The 19,398-nt window shown below is 43.2% G+C and overlaps 1 protein-coding gene across 5 annotated transcripts in view; it reads left to right on the forward strand.

The window, feature by feature from the left end:
• The window catches only part of LOC121592865, a 112,145-nt gene that overhangs the window by 78,700 nt on the left and 14,047 nt on the right, over positions 1-19,398 (forward strand). For all 5 annotated transcript variants that reach the window (XM_041914718.1, XM_041914715.1, XM_041914717.1 and 2 more), the window contains 4 exons: positions 2,554-2,661; positions 6,181-6,259; positions 6,822-6,839; positions 17,349-17,914. In XM_041914718.1, coding sequence (XP_041770652.1) covers positions 2,554-2,661; positions 6,181-6,259; positions 6,822-6,839; positions 17,349-17,914 — 771 coding nt within the window. The remainder of the gene's footprint in view (positions 1-2,553; positions 2,662-6,180; positions 6,260-6,821; positions 6,840-17,348; positions 17,915-19,398) is intronic.

Raw genomic sequence — 19,398 nt, forward strand, 5'->3', positions numbered from 1 at the left:
CCGGGAAAAGAAACAGTAAAACTTCTTTTGCGAATTTCATGCTTCAGCGGCGTTAGAGACTCCTGTGCGACCAAGCGCGTGTGTTTCATTCCCTTACAGCAAAACAGATGGCCAGCTGGGATGGGAGAGGAGAAGCGGCGCAGTTTTACAAGTTTTATCAATTTTTAATATCACCACAACACACCATGGCCACACCCTTTTGGCCGTGCTGCCGTGCTGAATTCCAACACTATTTTGATTGCCGTTTTGCGTCTGCAATGCGACGCCAGAATTGCAGACAAAGAAACCTCAGCGCCCGAAATTGTTGCTCGTTAGTTTTACCGATTCATCATCAACAACAAGCGCCGGGCGCTCCGCGTTCTCTGCCGGCACGTTTTTCCCATGTCCACGCGCAATGATTGCGTCATTATCACTGCAGCACTCGGTGATTTTCCAGGCCAGGCCTAACAATGACAAACAAAATCTCATCTAACGAGTGTGTGTGTGTGTTGGGTGTGTGAGTGCTATAGGGATATCAAAGCTGTACGGATAAAGAGGAACGCTACCATCATGGTAAGCTAATACAAAATAGAATGCATGCGAGCAGTGCGGGAAAAAAAACTCGAGCGAATCAAACGCATTCCCAATACTTCATTCGGTGGATTTTTATCTCTGTACCTTTAGAAAAAATGCACCAACACTACACTAATGCTCCAAAACGGTACAGCTTCCAACCTTACAGCCTGGGCCTGGACGGACAGATTACAATTTTCCCGAACATCCACCTGCAACCCTTAAGGACGTACAAAGCCCTACAGGGAGAGAAAGAGAGAGAATGGGCGACCGTGTCTGTCTAGTATCACTTCATGTGCAGTCGCCAGGTTTCCACTGGCGACGGATTGATGGATGGCTGGGAAACAATTCCCTCTTAACGAACGCATCGAACCACATCCCTCGAGCGTTCGAACTAATGCCGCGTGCATCACTGCAACACACTCATTCGCTCGAACCATGCCGTTGTGACTCCACTCCCTTCAAAAAAAAAAAAAAAGAACTCTTTTGGTGGATCGGATTGAGTGAATCTTTTTTTCGCTTCTATTTGCTTTCTAAATCCACTGCTCGGTGCACGGGCACCGATAGAAGGAGATTTGGTGCGGCTATAGAGAAGCGTGCATAGAAAAGCATGTACCCAAACTCCCGTGGACGGGACTAAGCTGTCACTGGGACTTCAATGGGAGGCACACACACACACACACACAAAATGGACTGTGTAAAAAGGGTACCAATTTTTCAGTGATTAACTAGATATTCATGCGCGACGAGATGGAACGGTGGTTAGGCTAACAAGCGCCAACGAAAGGCAATATTTGAGCTCGATTCAAAGTTTGATTTGATTAGGTCTTTTCAGAGGTGGAATGGGTTGTGATGTGATTGAGGGATTTCTGGTAGAGTAAGGATATTTGGAAGCTTCATTCTTAATCAAGACAATCCTGAATTTTCAACCTGATCTTTCCTACCCAATTAAAATATGTTTTTCATTCGAAAATAGTTAATAAAAAAACACAAATTCGACTGCTTTTATCGTGCTTATTGCTGCACTGTCTTTCATTGTTGCGATCGCAACGGAATGAGTCAGTTGCTCAGCTTTTTCACTCACCATCCTTTCGTCAACTTCATCTCCAAAACACGCTGGAATGTCCTGCCAACTGACAAGCGCCATTCAACTACACCGAAACTGTTGAAATTCCCAATGTCTGCGCATACGTGAAGCAGGGCAAAAAGATTTAAAAAAAATCAAGCTGCACAGTTGAATCCCTTGTGCAGCAGATAATCCTTTCTCTATTTCTGCCCATGCATGCGTGAATTATTCAGTCGATGAAATTGAGTTTTTTGTTTCGTTTGATTCAGCGAACCGCTGCCATGTTCGGACTTTTTTATGCTCTTTTATACACACACACACACACACACACATACATGTGTTCAAAAATGTATCACTTTCCCGCGTGGTCGAACAGGAATCATGGCCACACGGGTTTCGGCGCCGATTTCGAGCAGCAGCCCGCAGTTTGTAACTGGCAACGTTGGTCCGTTGCTTGATGGTGGAATTCTTTTGCAACACGAATTCTTTTTCCACCACAAGCAACTACTCACACACACACACTGGGAGTGCTGGGATGGGTGTTGTCCATTGCTCAATTTAAACCGTTCATCACAACAGTATCACATTGTGCTGCCGATCGTGCGACCGACAGGTGAGACGCACAGGGCTTGTAAAGTGTGTAAAAAGTATTTTTTCCAACGCCACTTTCGAGTGTGGTGGCTCATAAAAAATGAAAATCGCTTCCCCAGTGGATACAAATCATCGGAAAGTATTGTAGTGCGTGTGTGTGTGTGTGTGTGTGTGTGTGTATGAGATGTTTTTTGTATCGCGTCCAAAGGTAAAGCGAGCGTAATTGGGCGAAGTTTTGTTTCCTTTTCCTATCCATTATCATAATCTATCATCCGTTGGATTTATTTGTTAATTTGGTGTCTTTTTTTCTCTTTCCTTTCGGTACATTCTACCTTCGTGTACAGGAATTTCCATGCATAAAGGATACGCGTTTGTACAGTTCACTAATCCATTCGATGCCCGGAACGCTTGCCACGGTGAGGATGGACGAACGGTGCTGAGTCAAACTTTAGGTAAGTGGTTCAATATGATGTTTCAATAAAATGATCAAGAGTTGTTTATATAAAAATAAAATAGTTCAACATATATATCGTTGATGATAAACAACTAATGAATAAACGATGCTATCATGTACTAGCTACAAAGAACGTCACCCTCGTTCGGGTCGCCATTAAAACTCTAAATCCAGCGCAAACAATGGTCGGTGATGGAACACAAATTGGACCAACTAAAAATGGATACATCATGTCAGGATTGTTGCTGCCACACCCTCCACTACCGTATGCCACACACACACACACAGTTGCAAGCTTTTTCCGTGCCCATCATCAATCATGGGCTGGAAAATGATAAAAAGCTGGAAAACTTTCGCTGTCATGTCATACATAAATTATTTTCTTCTCCATCGAATAACGCAAAACTAACTCGCCCAACGGAGAGCGGGGTGCAGGAAAATGTGCGTGCCACTGCCCTGAGTGGCAGTGTTTTTGCAAAAAACCCCTTTTTTGGTGCGTGTGTGGGACAGCATGAGAGGGATAGGAGCAAAGCGTTTTGGAGCACCCCGAAGGCGCAACTATCTAAGCTACGCTACGGAGTTACGGCATGTGTTTGGTCATTTCCTGTTGGAACTGGTGCCTGGTCGTCGTATTCGAAAACGAGGACATAGCGATAGCGGGAATGAATTTCATTTCCGCAGCCAAGTCCACCGTATAAGTTCTTCCTTCCTGGCTGTTTTGTTTGCTTTAATTTATGACGTTTGAAGTGCGCTCCGAAGGTCCCAGCAGACTGATTCCGGCGTGTGTATGTGTGTTTCACTGTGGTATTGGAAGAGCCATTTCGAGCTTTGATATGAGCGAACGTCAAATCTACACGATCTTAAAATAATGTTTTGACAACATTAAGCAAACGGCAACATTTATTTATAGCAGGTTGGAATTTAACGATGATTGAAAAATGCATTTTCATGTTTGCTTGGCTCGGTCATCTAACACGTTTCACTCGACAAACCAAATGCGGATCGGGTAATCTCGTGCCCTGGTTGCAATATAAATCAAACCGCACGACACACCATTGTTGCAATAAAATTAAATACCGCAGAAAACATTGAAACATTCGCAGCTGCTGCCACAGATCATGGTTGATTTTATTTCTTTGCCAGCCGCACACCAAACAGCTGATACGCCGCTCTGCTGTTTGTGTGTAGTTAAAAGCGTTCGCGGTATTGTTGCTGTTGGATTAGCTTCGGTCATTAAAAATAAAATTCTAACAAGATTGCATCAACTGTCAAGGAACGCTTGCTTGTTTATTTTTAAGATGCTCCAATTGTGTTCTATGCGGCGGTGAACGTGTGATATGAGCAGCGAATGTGTGCTATTCGTATGCAAAAAGCACTCCAGGCCGCAGATCGATCTACTGCCGTTTTAATGATGCATCAGCGAAAAGGCATTGCTGTCATAAAGCTGCAACATTTGCATTTTCCATTCGATTCCGTCCAAATTGACGGGCTGCGAGTGGTGGGATAGCTGTCCAAACGTCTCGAATGGATAAAATTATTAAGTAATTAAATGCTACCCTTCGGTTCGCGTTGGTCGAATCACACCAACACACACACACTCCACGAAGCAGCAGCAGAAGTATCAGCTTTTTGGGGAGGATGGAAATGTTCTAATTTTAAAGTGTCACCGGTCACCGCACGTTGTGCCGAGATCATCGCGTCCACGTAAGTGAGAAAATGATCGGTATCGCTTAGCCCTTGCACATTAGCCTAGCGATTCGCTCTACCGGAGTAGATACAGGAGCGTAAGGAAGGGGGAAAAAATGGACACGAAAATGAGATGGATTCGTAATGGTGCTTGCACAACGCGTTCGCGAGCGTTTATTGCCACGGTCGTAAAAGTGCCACCGGTGCGTGGAATAGCGCGTTTGCTTTGAAACATGAATGATTGACAGGTGGAAAATTATAGCCAACCCGAAGGTGTTGATGATGATGATGATTCAGGCGGGAAAATGGTATCCGAGTGGTAGGGCAAAATGGCAAAAGAGCAAGAGTAGAAATTGGGAAACAAAACGCAAAATGAAGCGATCTGTTATGTAGGTTAAATGTTAAAAGAAGCACGCTTGAATGGTTTGTTCAGGCCTTTCTGTACGGATGCTAAGCATCTTACAACCGAGCTCTTGAAGATCAACGACTCAGCAACTCCTCCTCAACTCTTGCTTTCACCAGGCACCATCAATTAAAATTCACTGAGAACATTTTCAAACATCAGCCACTCGAATTAATTTATTTAGCTTTCTTATCAACATCATTTTCACTAAATCCTTCCCAAACGCACACCCCGTTTGCGAACAAAGCATACGTTTCAGCAGCTAATCCCTCCGCTAGACAAGGTTTTCGTGCTCCCGCTCTTTCGACCTTTATCTTGTCTCATTCGTACTAGAAACGATAATTCTTAGAAAAAACGCAACCGGAACGGTCGATGACACACCGAACCTCCCCAGCCCTATAATCATCCTGTCGGCACGTGAGTTTAAAACCGCACGTACAGCACAACAACAAGACCGTGCCGCTGATCTGGTTTGTTGCGGTGATTTTTTTTTTTGTTAAATCTTCGTGCCTTTCCGATTGTCTGCAGACAATTCTTCCCGCCGTGCGTGTGGGCGGAAACGTTCTGAGTGGCCTTTCTTACGCGGGTCTGACATTAATAAAGTGGCCAGAGGATCAGTGGAACCGACGAAACAAAAAAAAATAAGAGCGCGGTGGTCGATAAAAATAGTTGTTACGATCGTGGGCAAATTTATTTTTCATGTACGTAATGCTTTCCGCCAGCATTCCGCCAGCAGCAGCAGCAGCAGCAGCAACAGCAGCACCGCATCACCACTCTGGGAAGCAAGGCCAGGCCAATTCGTAGAATCAAGACATCGAAGCATGAAAATATCATATGTTACAATGCGATGATGATGATGAGAAAAATGCCTCACCCTAGCACACCACCGCGCTTGACGTCACGTCGCCAGACCAGCCCACCAACCAGCCAGCTAACCAACACGGCTTGCTCATTGCTTGCGAAATGATGCAGGCATGACAATTGAACTAATTATAATTAGCGAAAACCTCGCTTGTTAGTGAACTATCTGTCGCTCCGACCCATACAAGGTCCTTTCTGTCGAGGGAGGGAGGGAGGGGGGAATGCAAGGGAGCTGACGGAGAGGGGGCTTCATAACTTTGCCCATCGCTCGCCGACGGCAGGATGGCTGTAAGCCAACGGGGCCCCTCTGCGGGCGGTCGGTCGGATCGCGACAAATGCAGCGAGCCGTGGTGGAAACACTAAAATTAACCTCCCAAAAATGTCGCACGTCTGGTGGCGCAGGCACAGGCGGTGGCGCTGCATTGATGATGCTGCCTGCCCCTCATTAACATTCTTTGTGCTTTGGTACCGTTTTTTTTTTCTTCTCTTGACTCGTATTTTGATGGCTGTCTCTTTCGCACTCAAATGGTTTTTTTGTTGTTGTTGTTTTTAATGTATTTTTTGCAGATGTGAATATGGTCGCGGAACCAAAACCACATCAAACCGGTCGGAAACGGCAAAACAAATCCAAAACCGGAAACGATTGGTAAGTAAGGGAAGTTTTGTGTTCTTTTAAGGGATTAAACTAGAAAGAGATACAATTTTAGCATTTTATTTGTTTTTTTCCTTATTTTTTGTTTCAAGTGTAAAAACAATAAAATATGGAAAAGGAACAGAAAAGTTTAAAATAAAAAATAAAGCTTTTCTTATACTAAGTAAAAACATAGAACTAGTGACAACGTGTACAAAATAAATGCCAAACGTATAGAAACATCACTAAACAGAAAATTAGAAATAGATAGAATAGAAACACTTAAAAGTAAATTTATATAATTTAAATAAAAAACAAAAAAAGATAACATATCAAAACAGAAACAAAAACATTTACATCTAAAGGAAAATGTTGAAAACAAAGAACATAATTTTTTGAAACCCATGAGATGAGCAACATTGAAAAGTAATAACAAAATCATAGTTACAACCGAAAAGTCATAACAATAACATTGGAATTAGTCTACAGATGTAAAACATCATTTCATATTTGCAAATTCATCCATTATAATATCCTAACTAATGCTTACCATGTTTTTTTTATCTTTCTTTTCCAGGGACTACTACTACGACAGGTAAGTAAGGCTGGAGGGATGCAACAGTCAGAGGCCACCAAACGAGCGTTAGCACCCATGATCACCACCAGCTGTTCCGAGCTTCATCACTCATTCACTCATTTAACTGACGGTTTAACTGTTTCCGCTGCCGGCTGCCATCCCTTCCTGCCATGCCAAGCGGCATGCACACTGTACACATGATTTAACTAATTGGCTGCCTTTTTATGATGCGTGATGCTGCTACACGCAAGCCAATTCCGTTCGCCCATTTCCAGCAGCTGGCTGCCGCTGTGTACCAGCCGGGTCGGTCTTATCTTTAGATGTTTGGAAACAGCAGTAGCAGCAGAAGCAGCAGTAGAAAACAAGCTGTTAGAGAGACTGAGAGAGAGAGAGAGAGAGAGCGAAAAAAAACTTTGGCAACACTTTCACCATCGCGCTTAATCGCGCGTCGACAGCGGAAACACTAACCCGGCAACCCGGAAAATCATTAACGCCTTGCGATGCTGGAGGCTGCCCATTAAGGGAGGGGGGGGGCCACGAGTGTGAACGAACGAATGTTGAACAAGCGGGAGCATTTATGAGATGAGTTATCCTCCCGCTTTCTTCGCCGTCATAACGGGTCGTGTTTTAGGGATGCGGAGAAAAATGGGCGAAAAATGATGCCGTTAAAAGTTCAAATTTTAAGCCGTTTGCTCGGGTGACTCTGAGGGCCAGCAGTGAGGAGAGACAGAGAGAGAGTTTCCTGAAACCATTTCCCATGCCTTTTGCTCACTTATCTGTAGTTGAATCGCTTTACACCGTTTGCATCCCTTTCTCTCCGCTGTGTACAAGAAATGCAATGAATTTTGAACAGTTTGAAAACACAGCTTTTTTACTATGTGAATGTGTTGAAAGTGTAATGGGAAAGTTGTAAGATCCAGCGGGCAAAAGGGGAAAAAACGATTAACGCATCCACCACCACCGCAAGGGTTTTCTGCAACCTTGAATGTAGCAAAAATATTAGCCAATTTCACTGTTGTACAGACTTTCTCCGGGGGTAATGGGAAGGTCATAACCGTCTGTGTGGATAGTTTATTTTTTGCATCTCACTAGCAGACCCCTTTTGAACAAAAAAAAAGAAAAAAAAAAACGAGAGGCCAAACCACTCGGGGACGCTGGCGATGGCGGTCGAAAATCCCACTAGCCCCTAAGTCTGCACGACCAGCCAAACCGAGGACCTTTTTCAACCGCCTTTGTAGGATGAGCTAAAACGAAAGTTTAATCTTTTTATTGCACGCCGGTCATTTTACTCAACCATTCATATTCATCGTCGGAAACGAGTTCGGACGAACGAAATGGCTGCGCGTGGAAGCTAGAGTTTAACAAAAAAAAAGTGGGAGAAGCAAACAGCATCACTCATGATTGTTGAAGCTCGTACGCTCGGTTTTTTTTTGCATGCTTCCTTCCTGCTTGTGAGCGTAACTTTACGCGCTGACCCTCATAGAGGTTGGTGGGTATTAAGTGAGCAAACATCCTGCTCCCACACGGCTGCACAACCACATTGTTTACCAGCGTACGTAAATCGCTGTAGCGCAACTACTGCTGCAATCTGTTTCCATGGCTGGCGCTAGCGTCATACAGAGCCTGCAGTCTCTAATGCAGCAGAGCTTTGCAGCGACGGTTTTTTTTCTCTTTCTCGTTGCTGCCCACCCAATCCTTCTAGCCTGAAGTTAATCTTTGCGGTTATTAAAGCTTAAGCAAGTGTTTTTCATTCACTTTGCCGTCCGCTGGAGGTTAGAGGTGGTTGACCACCGAAAGGGAGGGTTTTCCGTGAGCTGAAGTTGTACCATGGGCTGCGAATGGGTAGTTTATGAGACGGTTTTTAAGCATATAGCTGAGCACTGGTGTGTCGGTCACGATTGCATGACTTTGGGAGTAACTTTACAATCACGTTACGCTAATTATCTGTCTTTTCTTTTTAGACTGTGTTAGTTTTAATGAAGCGATTATTGCAGTAATGTTTATTTTTCCAATTAGTGTACCAGTAGTGGATGCACTTGAGAATAAGCTGACAAAACATTTTGTTTTAATACAGCAAACTATTTGAGAAAATGATGCAACTGAATGCTATATATACTGCTTTTTCATTGATTGTAGAAGCATTATTGCATGCTTCTAAATCAATCTTATGTATTCTATAATACTTTTTAATTTATTTATTATGATTTTCAACACTTCAAAGGTTTATTATCACCTTTTTTTAATCGAGATTTCTTGATACAAGGTTTCCTAGTCACTGTTTAATGTGCACATCATTATTCACCACTTCCAAGATGTTCTTCAACAGCTGTCAAACGGTCTATTTGCATCATAATAAAATTTCAGATCTTACACATGATTTTCAACACACTACAAATACCTGTCAACTCAAGCCTGCTTGAGAGATGTTGAAAATCATGTGGAGAAACAGAGACAATACTGGATTTTCCCAGTCAGTTTCGAATTTAAGCGTTGTTTTTCATCACATGCAAAATGTTGTTCCACATCAATCTGATATTTAATTTCCATCATAATCATTTTAATTTTTTTCAGTATGATTTTCAACACGTCTCAAGCTGAATTGAGTTTGATAGTTCTTTGATATGTGTTGAAAATCATGTGTTAAAACTGAAATCATTATTCATTTCGAAGCAAATCAACCATTGGATAGTTGTTGAAAATCATCTTGGATGCGTCTTCTTGAATAATTATGTGCACATTCGAAAGTGATTTGGCAAACCCTGTATAGCGATGTAGCTGTTGAAAAATATCTCCCAAGCAATGAAAAATGTTGTGGATATTGAAAATTGACTCCATGTAAACCCTGTACTAATTTTGAAAATATAGTAAAAATCTTGATAAGGTGTAGCTTCATACCCATTAATTGTTGAAAATCATACTGAAGAAATTAAACATAACTGGGATGGAAATGAAACATCAGATTGATACAGGATTAACATCTTGCACGCGGCGATTAACAACGTTTACATTGGAAAATTATATAGGGGACCCCTTATAGCGAAGCTAGAATGATTGTTCCAGAATTGTTTGAGAAAGAATGAGATTGTTCCAGTAGAAATCAGCATTTCATTGAACCAAAACGTCAAAGCATGATTTTAGATGTCTAGTTTTTGTTTAATTTTCTATCTTCCTTTATTCTTTCAAGTTTTCTGTGTCAACAGGCACTTCCTTTTGCTTTATATTATTTATTTATTTATGTATTTATTTATTTATTTGTTTTAAATTGAAATTTATTACGCTATTCTTTGCCTAGATCAATTGATTGATTTTCATTTCACCATTTAAAGCTCTGCAATATCTTTTTATCGTAATCCTTACCATCCATCCTTACACTCGGTAATATATTTTAATTAATTACGTTCAATTTCATTACATCGCATCGACGATCTATCGACGTGCTTGACTCGATTTGATGTCGCACAAATTGCTTTCCCGCTTCAAAAACACACACACACACTTCCACGTCTCGGCTCGGTCATTTTTCTTCCAAATCGACTGGATCGACCGGCGTAATGAGCGTGCATGAGGATGAGTCCTTAATAGCGGGATTGTAGAAGCCAACAAGCGAAAAACCACCCCACCCTTCGAAAGCCAAAGTTTATTTATTTTCATTGCGCTCCACCATTGAATGGCGTTTCCGGGACGTGACAGGCACGCACACACACATAGTTACTCACTTGCATGGGCAGCAAGGGTGTGAGAAGTGAAAGTTTGAAGGTTAAGTAAATCTACAAACAAATTACATTTTCCCCACATTTGCTTTGCTATTCCAATGCTTTCTTCTTTTGCGTGTGTTGCGCTAACCGATACCGAATGGAAGAAAGAGCGCCAGGAGAAAGAACGAAAATGCGCCAGAGCTGCCGGTTAGCGTATCGGGCAAGTCGGAAAGATAAACAATCAATTATTTATGAAACAAAGGCGAACAAATGCCTTCCTCCCCCCTGCGACGTGGCATTGTTCCGAAATCGATCGACTTCAACGACCGCATACTGGGGGAAGTCGAGCTTGTTCCATTGCCGATTCCGAAAGGAAATGGAGACTTTGCGAGAGCATAGCAATGTTCGTTGTTTTTTGTGTTTTCATCCACTGGCATGTTTCTTTGTTTTTCGTTGATCAAAATCAAAATCCATCTCCGAGCCGATGATGGCAATTTCAACAGCAACAAGCGTTTGGTGGTTATTTACTTTTTGCTGTTCTGTGTTCTTTTTCTTCCCTTGCTGCAAAAAGAAACAAACGACCTTCCGGGATGTGCCCCGCGTAACGATTGGCCGCGATAACGATAGATTTCACCAGCGGGATAAGCTTCCTCCCTGTACTGCGTTTTTTGTGCCGTTTCTCTTCGCCTTCTCTGCACTTTCGTTCATAAATAAGTGAAATAACCCAATAAATCTTCTAATGTAATCTTTTAATAATGTTGATTTTAAAATTTATGAGGTTTAGCCCGGGCCCGGGTGGTTCGGTTTCGGTGCGGGCGGAGGCCAAAGCGTAAAGGTCGCGGGATTTCGAGGTTGGGTTGAACCGCCGAATGTCAACGGCGGCGGCCGGTTGGTTGGTGCTGGGTGAAAGTCATTTATATTTTCCAACCTTGGGCGGCGCTTGGGAGGATGAATTTTTCATTAATCTCGCGCATTGGAATGGTATTGAATGAAGGGAGTAGAAGGAAGGGGAGAGTGGTGAAGAAGCTTCTCTGAAGGGGGTGATGAAAATCGAACCGTTTGAGCGTGGCACAGATTTGCTGCAATGGATTGAATCTTTGTGTTGAATTAATCAGCTGGGAGATAAAAAATGTGGGTGTAATAAAAAGGAAGGAAATAATAAATAAATACAACAGTTGTTCTAGTTCAGGCTAGACTCTCGGTTGGGCTTTTTAAAGAACCAAACATTAAAGTCAAACCATCTGATGTACCCCTTAGTGGATGACATTTGTCGTAAGTGCCAATTTTATTAAGCTACGATTGTTTCTATTCTTTCAGTTCTCAATCATATGATGATACGTAGCAAAATAGCTGTTTCAGCTAAGCTCCAAAGCAGCGCATTGAACTACCCCCCAAAATCAATACCCAAATATCAATTCACCTGTTTGGACGATTCGTGGTGATGTTACAGTTTTATCGCTCTTTCAATGGTGTCACGCATCAATGAGGACCCCGTGGCTCGACGTGCTTCCTTAATTTACGTAAGCCGTAAGGAAATGGCCCACTTTTTTTCGTTCCTTTCTTACGTTTTGCCCTTCCCCTCATTGTGGCATTTTGCCTTCTTAATCCACTTTCCCGCTTAGTCACTGTTTGGTTGGGTGAATGGTTTTTCGTCGCTATCCCGATTTCGATTTCGCCCAACTCCTTGTGGCTTCCAAAACCAGTTTCCCAGACAGATCACCTTCACCTTTCCCGGAATTTACCGGCACAACCATCAAAGACTTTCCCTGTTTTCCCTAGCCCCTGAAAGACGGCGTCGTTCTCGCTCGTCGCATGACGCGTGTCGTATCGTGACAAGAAGCCGTTTCTGCTATTTTTCAATCTATTAACCACCGTCACCTTCCGTCTGTGTTTGTTTGCCTGCTCTCTGCCTTCCCTGTCCGATGCGCATTAATTCGCTCGCTTGCCCCCAGGGGGAAAAACGGACCCGGGGAATGGAAATCCATCGAAACAGATCCACACCACTCCGCCGCCGTACTCGCCTACTCCCTGGGCAGAAGTTTATCATGCCATCATAATCAATTAATATCCAGTTTGTCTTGGCTTCACCGGCTTCTGCCGGCATTCAGTATCGCCGCAGGACACGCTCTTGTGATGCATATTTTACGGCGAAAGAAAGCGAAGCGAAGTAGGCTTTTTTTCCTGCTCTATCACCACAAAGCCGACGAGCCATATGGTATCGATTCCACGGGATGGAATCCTTCCTGTGTCTGTCTTGGGTCTCGTGTGTTTTGGAATTTGTGCCGGAACGGGGCTTAGCGTCAAGACATTGAATGAAGTTAACCTGCTGGTGCTGGTGCTGGCTCCAGCTGCTTTGTCTGTCTTGCGGGCTTTGCGGCAAAACGAGCCCATATCACGCCATGAGTTGGCACGTTCAAATTGTGCGCCCGTATTAACTTTTCGGCTCTCTTTATCGACTCCCAGAAGCCATCACTCAAGGGGCTGCGAGTTGTCGCAAGCGGTGGAAGCGAGGAACACCTAGAAGAATGGCGTAAGCTGTTGAATAAAAAGGCAAAATATCTATTCCACCTTCACACATGCGAACCATGATCCGGAACCATTGAGCCATCGCCGCCCTGCTGTGAAGATGAAAAATTAACGCTGTAGCTCGAAAGGGGGAAAAAGGTATGCTTTTCGGGCGTCGGGGGAAGTGTAGCATGAGTTGACATTAACCCCGACCTACAATTGTAGGTTTTTAGGACGCACCCCACCAGCAATGATGATGACGATAATGGTATGAAAGCGGACAGCTTCTTCTAATTGCTAATGCTAAATTATTTGATCAATAGGATATCAATTTGCCCTAGATGGTTGATGAATGGTGTGTCGTGGGGAAGGAAGGTTAATGGAAGGGATTTTGGAGCAGCAAAAGCAACGGACCGGATGATTGATGACTGTTTTTTGGGGGTTGGATTATGCTGAAGCAACAGAAGCTATTTTTGCAACAGAAAGAAGGAACTTGGGAAGGATTTTCATTTTTCGAACGATTATTTTTGTATATATTTCATTTTTTTATTTCATACCACATTTGCGACAGGGTAATTGTCAGCATTAGTTTGCAATTATGCTATCAATATATTAAAACTATACATTTGATGACTTTAAATACTGATATCGTACTGCTAGTTTTTAATTTAATTTAATAAACTACTATTTATTTTACTGAAATTAAGTGTTTTAAGACATTTATAAAACAAAACGTATGTTCATACAGTGATTAGTCTAGTGAAACCGATTAACGGACAATTTATTTATTTAAAATAAGGACTCTTTGTAAAATATACTATCCTGTTAATTTAATGACCATTTCTAATACTAAAAATGACAAACTTATCATGTTTATTATGGAAAATAATCACAAAAATTGATTTCTTTCAATTACTGAAGGCCAAAAGCCCCTTTTTCAATCGGATACATTACTGTACTGCCTTTCCTTCGCCATTGATGCTGTCAATACACACAGTTCCGGTCCCATTCAGCCAGAACAATGGTCAAACAATCCGCTACTCTTATAATTACTCCTACAGTGAAGAAGGCAAAACCAGACAATCAATCCCATTTCAGGTTGCAGTAAAAACACATAAAACTACCCAGCCTGTAAAAGTACATCCAGTCGAATGTCCACTCCCCGCTCGAGTTGTTTGCAAAAAAAAAATAAATAAATAAAGGATGCTCCACGTTGGCTCATTTCTTTGTTTGCAGTTGCACACTTTTGCAAGGCCATTCATTGTTCGTGGTCAGGGCAGAAAAAGTAGCAAAGGGTCTCTTTATTTTTTTGTAAAACAAAACAAAAACAACACCAGGTGACAGTAAACGTACGACTGGACGAAAGTGTACACGAGGTGCAGCGTTATCCTTTCTTTGTGAAAGAGGAGAGAGAGAGAGAGAGAGAGCGCGCGAATGAGAGAGTGTAAGGGAGTAAAAAAAGTGAATTACGACCCGGCAGGCCAACAACCAACAACACACCGCCAACTCGATCGGTAATGTTGCAGCAAGTGAGGCAAAAAAGAAAACATTTACCACCACATTACCACCAGCGGGGTGGTGCGCATCGGGGCGCTCTCCTGTGCCATGGCTGGAAAACATCCATACTGTTGCAACAGTACGAGGGAAATGAAACAATTCACCAGACTGTATAAAAAGTTGTCGTTCTGCTTTGTTTTTTTTTTATTTCATTTCCTTAGGCTTTCTTCACCCTCATCTGCCATATTTGCCTATCCACAACAACGTTGTTGCCTCATTGTTTCGTCGCTTGTTTGGCTTTGTGTGTCATTTTAATGCCATCTCTTGCCTTCTCTTCCTTTTGCATTTCATTTTGGTTTGTTTTTTTGTCACTCTCCTTGTTTTTAATGTTTCTTTTTTTGTGTGTGCGTTCCCCTGTCGACTGAAAAATATCTGGTTTATGTTTGATGCCGATACCGACCGGAAGGAGAAAGGCACTTTCATCTTTTTTTTTTACTCCACCCCTACACTGTTGATGCTCTAGTGGGGTGTTGTTTTCTATTTCCTTGTCACCGGAACTCCGGAAGCAGTACCCCGTGCACACGGGGGCCCGCGAGATGAGCTGATTGTATAATTTTGAATTTTAATGATGCGCGTGATTGTCGTCCGGTTTTTGTTTTGTTTTGGGGAAAGTCGGTGTCGTTTTTTTTCACTTCACTGAAGTATTATTAGCAATGTCACCCAACTGTGTTCATTTTTTCGTTTGTTTGTTTCTTGCTATTCAATTTTCCATTATCGTCATCACTTGTAGCAGGCGATGGATTTCTGTCACCGTCATTTAAAGGTTGCCACGTTTAAGGCGCAGAGGCCTGGCCTCTTTTGTTTTGTGCGCCAATTACGCACCTTCCCTTGCGATTGGCAATCTAGCTTTTGCTAGATTCTCCATCCGCAAACAGGAAGCTAATTGAAATTCATATTTCTTCGAGTGCGATAACGACGCAAATTAGGTTAGTGACGATTCGTTAATTTTTTTTATCTCCCCTTCTTTCAGTGTGTGTGTTTTTTAACTACTTTTGACTGTTGTGGATCATCTTTCGTTTGCAGAAAGGTTTTGGTTGTTTGTTTCTTTAAGTGAGGGTGATACTTTTTGCTGATGTTTAGGGCGACTTTAAGAGTAGATTGATTTTTAAATTAGTAATTTTAGGCCTAGAAAAGGAGGAGATACTACTGGTTTATTTAATATAATTGTGAGCTTATTATTAAAAACAAACCAGTAGTATCTGTAATTTTACAAGGAAAACACTTTGAAAACTGCTGCAATACAAATCAACTGTAAAATTGTTCAACCAACGCAAGCTAAAGATACAATTTTAATGAACCATTTAGTCATTATTGCACTGTGTGCCGAACAAACACCCGAGAACAAATTACTTAGTCACAATAATCCCCCTGCAACACACTCATCTTCAGCTCGCTCTTGACTAGTTCTCCTCATGCACTTCAAGCAAACTGTTGCGAGAACAATGCCCGACTTAACAGCAATCTTTTATGCAAATAAAACAATTCCAACCGTACACAGGCGCTGTGTCTTTTGCATGCCAGACCACCTCGCCCCAGCCCGCGCCCGATTCACGCTCCAGCGATTCACAGAACGATTTAAATCATTTCCGTAAACACTAACCGATAGCTTTCAGGCTTCTGCCACTGTTGACTCAATCACTGCCTAGCAAATGGTGAATGGATGAATGGATGTTGTTCCTGTTTCTTCCCTCAAGACACACACGAAACAAACCGAACTTGCCAAGTGTGTTGTCATACAATGCTCGAGTGAATCTATTCACTACTACTTGTTCTCAGCCCCGAATGAATGATAGTCGAGAGTGTCTGTTTGGAGTGGTGCTGCTGCTGCTCGAGCACTGGCACTAGCGGGGCTCAAAGTTCTACGGCGTTCCTTGAACGGCACAAAAAGAAGAGACGATAAGCAACTCTTGTCATCGCAAATAACAATGAACACGTTGCGTCGTTCCCTCTCCAGCCTGTAGCCCGTCACTACCAAGCCAGAACACCGGTTGCTGAAGCGTGTCGAGTTTGCTTTTTCCCTTCAAGCAACGCGCACAGCGCACAGCGCCTGTGCTCCTTATGGTCGAATCTTGCAGTGAGTTTTCCATCTCCACCTTTTCCCGCTGGCTGCTGGCAGCAGCACAAGAGCTAAGCAAATAATCATTATATTGTAATTTAATTGAACGCCACGGTGAAAGAACCGGGAGTCCAAAGTTCAAAAAGATTTCCCTTCCTCGGTTTCTTTCTTTCACGCCCACACCGCTCGATCGATTCGAATCGAACTGGAGCAAAGTGTCGGAAAATGGCTGCAATTGAGCTGGAAAAGAAAGTTTTTCCACGCGGAAAACATTCCCTTCCCCATCATCTTCCCATTCCTTTGGCTCATCACTGGAATAAAGCTTGAGTGGCCACTGTTGTGCGAACGAAAACAGTCGTCACACCTCGTCCTCGTGCAGAGCGGCAAAAGTGTGGAAAGTTTTCTCTCATTACCATCGACAGCCGACGGGGTCGTGGACATCATTAACGTCCTTTTTGTGCAGCAGTTCTGTTGCTGATGTCGCTACCATTATGGGCGGTCCTGTTGATGGCAGCTCGGTCAAGTCAAAGCTGCATCTTCGAGCGGTGCTAATTGTTTGTTTATGCTGTCGTTTCGTTTTATTCGATTGATCCTCTCGCCTCACATTTGGCACCTCGTTTGATGGTCACAGCGCACTAATGAGCTGCTTTCTTCCCTTGTGCCAAACACTTATGCTTTCTTTCTTGTATTTCCTCTCTCTCACCATCTCGGCAGCTACTACGCGTCAACACTGTTTGGGCCGCTACAGCAGCAACCAAACGCACAGCCACGGCCTCTCAAGCGCCAACGGTTGATGGCACCGAGCCGCATGGGAATGACGCCGAAAATGAACGGTGCCGGGCCGATCCTTGCGCACAGTCACGCACAGCAACAGCAGCAGCAGCAGCAGCAGCAGCAACAGCAAGTGCTCTCTCAACAACAGCAACAGCAACAACAGCAGCAACAGCAACAACAAATGCATCTCGTAGCACATTCGCAACAGCTTCAGCAACAAATGCAAGCCGTGGCAACGGCAAGCCCTGTGCCGGGGGGAGCCTGCAGTTTGGGCGGCTACTACACCACCCCGGTCGGTGGTAACATTGGCTCGAGCAACGGTGTGCCGATGCAGGTGCCGAACGGGTGCATCGGGACGAATGGTTACATCAACAACAACAACTGCTTGCTGAACGGAACGGAGCTGAGCGGTGGTGGTGTTGTTGGCGGCGCGGGCTGCAACATGTCAAGCAACATGTCAAGCTACACCAACGGCCAGCACGTGGTTGGACCGTTCAAAACTTACAGTAAGTAGTTTTTTTTTTAAGGAAAAATGTTACAAAAAATAATATCTTTCCCATTTTAAGACCATTTAGGAATACAAACAGACCTGAGAATTGAGCTTCATATTAACGTTTGGAATTTAATAATAGGCTTTTATTCGAATGGCTTTGGAAAGAAAGTCAAAGACAAATAATTGCTGTTCATATGGTTATCTTACAATGTTATTATTCAAGGTTACTTGCAAAATAAATCTACGATCTTGCGAGCTTCCTTCCACCAGCTATCCGGTATATTCGCCATGGCGGACGAAGACTTGCGTTCAGGCATGTTTTAAGATCTTTCTTCAATTTTTATCAATGCCTCCTCAGTTTTCGCTACAAAATTATTGAAGTACAGTATTTCGCTTCATGTTGGTCCAAAACGCCTGGATGGGACGAAGCTGGAGGATGTTGGACCAGTTCAATGACTAAACATTGATATTCAGCCTCTCCAACTCCTTAAAATGATCACTTCAAGTAGTGGCGTCATTGCCTGCCGCTGCGAAGCCAGTGGATTCGATTTCAGCTTCCAAACATGTTTGTTCATGTTTCAAAGGTATTTTTTTTATTGTTTTGGCCAGTTGCATCGATCTCCCGGCCATGCTAACGCAGCGATGAAGTGACTTTTCCTTCGGTCTTCATTTTCAGCATTCTTTGGAGCTTCTTGTCGCTTGAGGACTTCGCCCATTCGGAATTGGGCTTTTATTCGATGCTCTAATTGTTGTTTAATAGTGTCAAAATGTTGTGGATGCCGGAACAGGCTTATACGACGTCCACTAACAGCCGCAAGGAGTCCGTTTTAGACACTATGGAGTACCTTTCTTTGACCCTGCACACTACTGAACGAAGTTGTTTCACTTTTGTGGCGATCAGGGTTAGAGTTTGACTGATAGAGGAGTCACATTTACTCGGATGTCATATGGGATACTATTATTGAAGGTGCAATCAACGTTTCGTTAGAGCAGTTAACGATGAAAGTGTAGAAACCCCATGAAAAAACGACAATATTTGTAAATGTTAAACAAACCCAACTCCTTAAGTTCGCAATCTCCCTTTCCACGGCAGATTAAAGCAACTCATCCTTCAAAAACCGCCAACCAAGCAGGCGGGAAGTTTGCTGTTTAACCCACAAAAAGCATTTCAAATATTGATTGCCACAAAAACCATCGGCATGCCAAGCAAAATGCTGGCCAAGGCTACCAGTAAAACCGACTTTCATCCTTTGAAACTTCTTATACATGTGTGTGTGTGTGTTTGTGTGTCTGTTATGAGAACGGTAAGCACTGCCACCGTTTCTACACCTTCCGGCCACTTGCCTAAATATCCCATCGCATGCCATCATCATCATCATCATCGTTCGGTGATTCGGTTCCGTGTCGAAGGCATCGTTCAAGCGTAAACTCTAAAGTACGTCCCCGTAACCCCTTTGGCAAAAGGGAATCCAAGGCCCACCAAAGGTCCACTATCTC

The sequence above is a fragment of the Anopheles merus genome, chromosome 2L (genome assembly GCF_017562075.2).
Source record: "Anopheles merus strain MAF chromosome 2L, AmerM5.1, whole genome shotgun sequence".
NCBI lineage: Eukaryota > Metazoa > Arthropoda > Insecta > Diptera > Culicidae > Anopheles > Anopheles merus.